This window comes from Narcine bancroftii, chromosome 2 (assembly GCF_036971445.1).
Source record: "Narcine bancroftii isolate sNarBan1 chromosome 2, sNarBan1.hap1, whole genome shotgun sequence".
NCBI classification, from domain to species: Eukaryota; Metazoa; Chordata; class Chondrichthyes; order Torpediniformes; family Narcinidae; genus Narcine; species Narcine bancroftii.
This window is the reverse complement of record NC_091470.1, coordinates 277065862-277068972: the sequence shown is the minus strand read 5'-3', so window position 1 is coordinate 277068972 and position 3111 is coordinate 277065862. Positions and strand designations below refer to the sequence as shown.

The window sequence follows — 3111 nt, the reverse complement described above, 5'->3', positions numbered from 1 at the left end:
ACCTTTATTCCCTGGAGTGTAGAAGAATGAGGGGAGATTTGATTGAGGTATACAAAAATATGATGGTTATATATTAATTAAGTAAATGCAAGTAGGCTTTTTCCATTGAAGTTAATCGAGATACAAACCAGAGGCCATGAGTTAAGGGTGAAAGGGGAGAAGTTTAGGGGGAACATTAGGGGAAATTTATTCAAACAGAGAATGGTGGAATGTGCTGCCAGCTGAAGTGGTGAATATTGGCTCAATTTTAACATTTAAGAAATATTTGGAGAGGTACATGGATGGGAGGGTTGTAAAGAGATATAGACTGGGTGCATGTCAGTGGGACTAGACAGAATAATAGTTCGGCACAGACTAGAAGGGTGAAAGGCCTGTTTCTGTGCTGTAATGTTTTGTGATCCTACTGTTCTATGATTTTGAACTCACTTCCTCAAACGATGTGAAAGAATATATGAATATTCTCAAGGCAAAGATTGAAAAAGGATATTGAGTGAAAAAAAAATGTGGAACTGAGATTACAAACAAATCAGCCATGATCTTAGGTGAGGGCTAAGTGACCATTTGCGACTAATTCATGACCTGATCACATCAGGTACAGGGTGCTTGGGTAAGTCAAGTGACAGGGACTGGAGTTATACTTGTACAATTTCTCCTCCATAATCTCCACCACAGCGCTGTGTTCTTAGCCACCTGCTCTACACACTTTACACCTACGACTGTGTAGCTCTGTACAACAATAACACCATCTACAAATTTGCCGACGATACCACAGTAGTGGGTTGTATAAAGGAAGGGGATGAATCAGCATACAGGATGGAGAATGAAGACTTGGCTGAATGGTGCAACAACAACCTTGCACTCAATGTCACCAAAACTAAGGAGCTGATTGTTGACTTCAGGAAGGGAAAACTAGAGTGTACAATCCAGTGATCATTGGGAGATCAGAGGTGGAGAGGGTGAACACATTTAGGTTCTTGGGAGTCACTATCATGGAGAATCTTTCCTGGACCCTACACACCATGGCATTGTGAAGAAAGAACATCAGCACCTCTACTTCCTCAGGAGTTTGCAAAGGTTTGGTATGATGCCAGAAACCCTGGCAAATTTCTACAGAGGTCTGGTGGAAAGTGTGCTGACTGGCTGCACACTGGTCTGGTATGGGAACACTAATACCCCTGAGTGTGAAGCCCTTGAAAAGGTAGTGGACACAGCTCAGGACATCACAGGCAAAACCTTCCCCACTATTGAGTACATCCACAGGGAGCGCTACTATCAGAGAGCAGCAGCAATCATCAAAGACCCTCACCACCCAGCACATGCTCTATTCTCTCTGCTGCCATCAGGAAAGAGGTATAGGTGTCACAAGATTCTCACCACCAGGTTCAGGAACACCTGCTACTCCTCTACCATCATACTCCTCACGACAAACTCAATCAGTCTCATTTAAGGACTCTTACTTGTCCACTTTATTTATTTTCTTTTGTTCTCCCTCTATTGCACAGTTAGTTTGTTCACAATTGTTATCAGTTTACAGTCCTTTTATTTGTTCACGCTGTGAACAGTTTATTTTTTGCACTACCTATTAGTGGTAATTTTGCCATGCCTTCAGGAGAAAGGAATCTCAGGGTTGAATGTAATGTCATGTATGTGCTCTGACAAGAAATCTGAATCTAGGTGTGAATGGGTGAGGGTGGGTGTGAACGGGTGAGGATGGGTGAGTGTGAGTGAGGACAGGTGAGAGTGGATATGTAAGTGAGGACAGATGAGGGTGGGTGTGGATGTGTGAGGGTGGGTATGTGGATGAGGGTGGGTGATGACAGGTGAGGGTGGATGATTGTGAAGGAAGATGGGTGAGGGAGTGTGAGGACAGATGAGGGAGTTTTGAATGTGTGAGGATGGGAGAGGGTGGGTGATGATGGGTGAGGGTGGGTGAAGATGGGCGAGGGTGGGTTGAGTTTGGGTGAGGATGGTAAGGATGGGTAGGTGCCTTAGGTGCACAGTAACAGCCATGTTACTGACTGGAAAGTGACCAGAAGTCTGGGAACCAATTCTCAAGGTCCCATTTGAATTAACTGGGGAAGATGGAAGAATTCAGGGAATTAAGGAAATCAGGGAAATAAGGGAAGCAGGAAGCACCGAATTGTCTAAAAATCATCCTGGAAAACCAACGTTTACAACAGAGAGGCCCTCTGATTATCTGTCCTCACCAGCTGAACTCACCTAGTCTGTTTGTTTCCTTTTACACCTCATACAGCACTCTGTCCCCATCGGGCTCACTGTCCACAACCCCCGCCAAGCTCTCCCCCTCAAAGCCCCCACCGAGCTCACCCCCTCACAGCCCCCACTGAGCTCACCCCCTCCCACCCCCGCCGAGCTCACTCCCTCCCATCCCAGTTGTTCACCCCCTCACAACCTCCCACTGAGCTCATCCCCTCCCTCCCGCGCCAAGCTCACCACACACAACCCCGCCGAGCTCACCCCCACACTCCCCTGCCGAGCTCACCCCTCACAGCCCCCACCAAGCTCATCCCCTCACAGCCCCCACCGAGCTCATCCCCTCACAGCCCCCACCGAGCTCACCTCCTCACAGCCCCACCCACCCCTACCGAGCTCATCCCTCACACCCCCCACCGAGCTCTCCCACTCTCACCCCCCACCGAGCTCACCCCCTCCCACCCCCACTGAGCTCACCCCCTCCCACCCCCACTGAGCTCACCCCCTCCCACCCCCACTGAGCTCACCCCCTCACAGCCCCCACTTAGCTCACCTCCTCACAGCCCCCACTGAGCTCACCCCTCGCACAGCCCCCACTGAGCTCACCCCTCGCACCCCCTCCCACCCCTTCCGAGCTCACCCCTCATACCCCCCCACCGAGCTCATCCCCTCACATCCCTTCACTGCCCACACCCACCCTGCTGCACACCCCACGCCCCCTTCACCGAGCTCACCCCCAAATCATCCCCCCACTCCCCTCCCTCAGCTCACACCCCACCTCATCCCCCCCCAGTCCACTCTCCTCGAGCACTCTGTTCTTTCTCCCCAAAGCATAGGGCCCTTTGTCCTCTCTCAGATGGTTTGGAGGTTTTGCTGTTTGGACCTGCCCTCACTCCA

General features: G+C 50.3%; 1 protein-coding gene across 1 annotated transcript; it reads left to right on the top strand.

Annotated features, from left to right (window-relative positions):
- The first annotated feature begins 1710 nt into the window (after positions 1–1710).
- LOC138753103 (uncharacterized) lies at positions 1711–2710 on the top strand. Its single transcript, XM_069915691.1, has 2 exons — positions 1711–1714; positions 2313–2710. The coding sequence occupies exons 1-2, from the start codon at positions 1711–1713 to the stop codon at positions 2708–2710; spliced, it is 402 nt and encodes a 133-aa protein (XP_069771792.1).
- Positions 2711–3111: the final 401 nt, after the last annotated feature.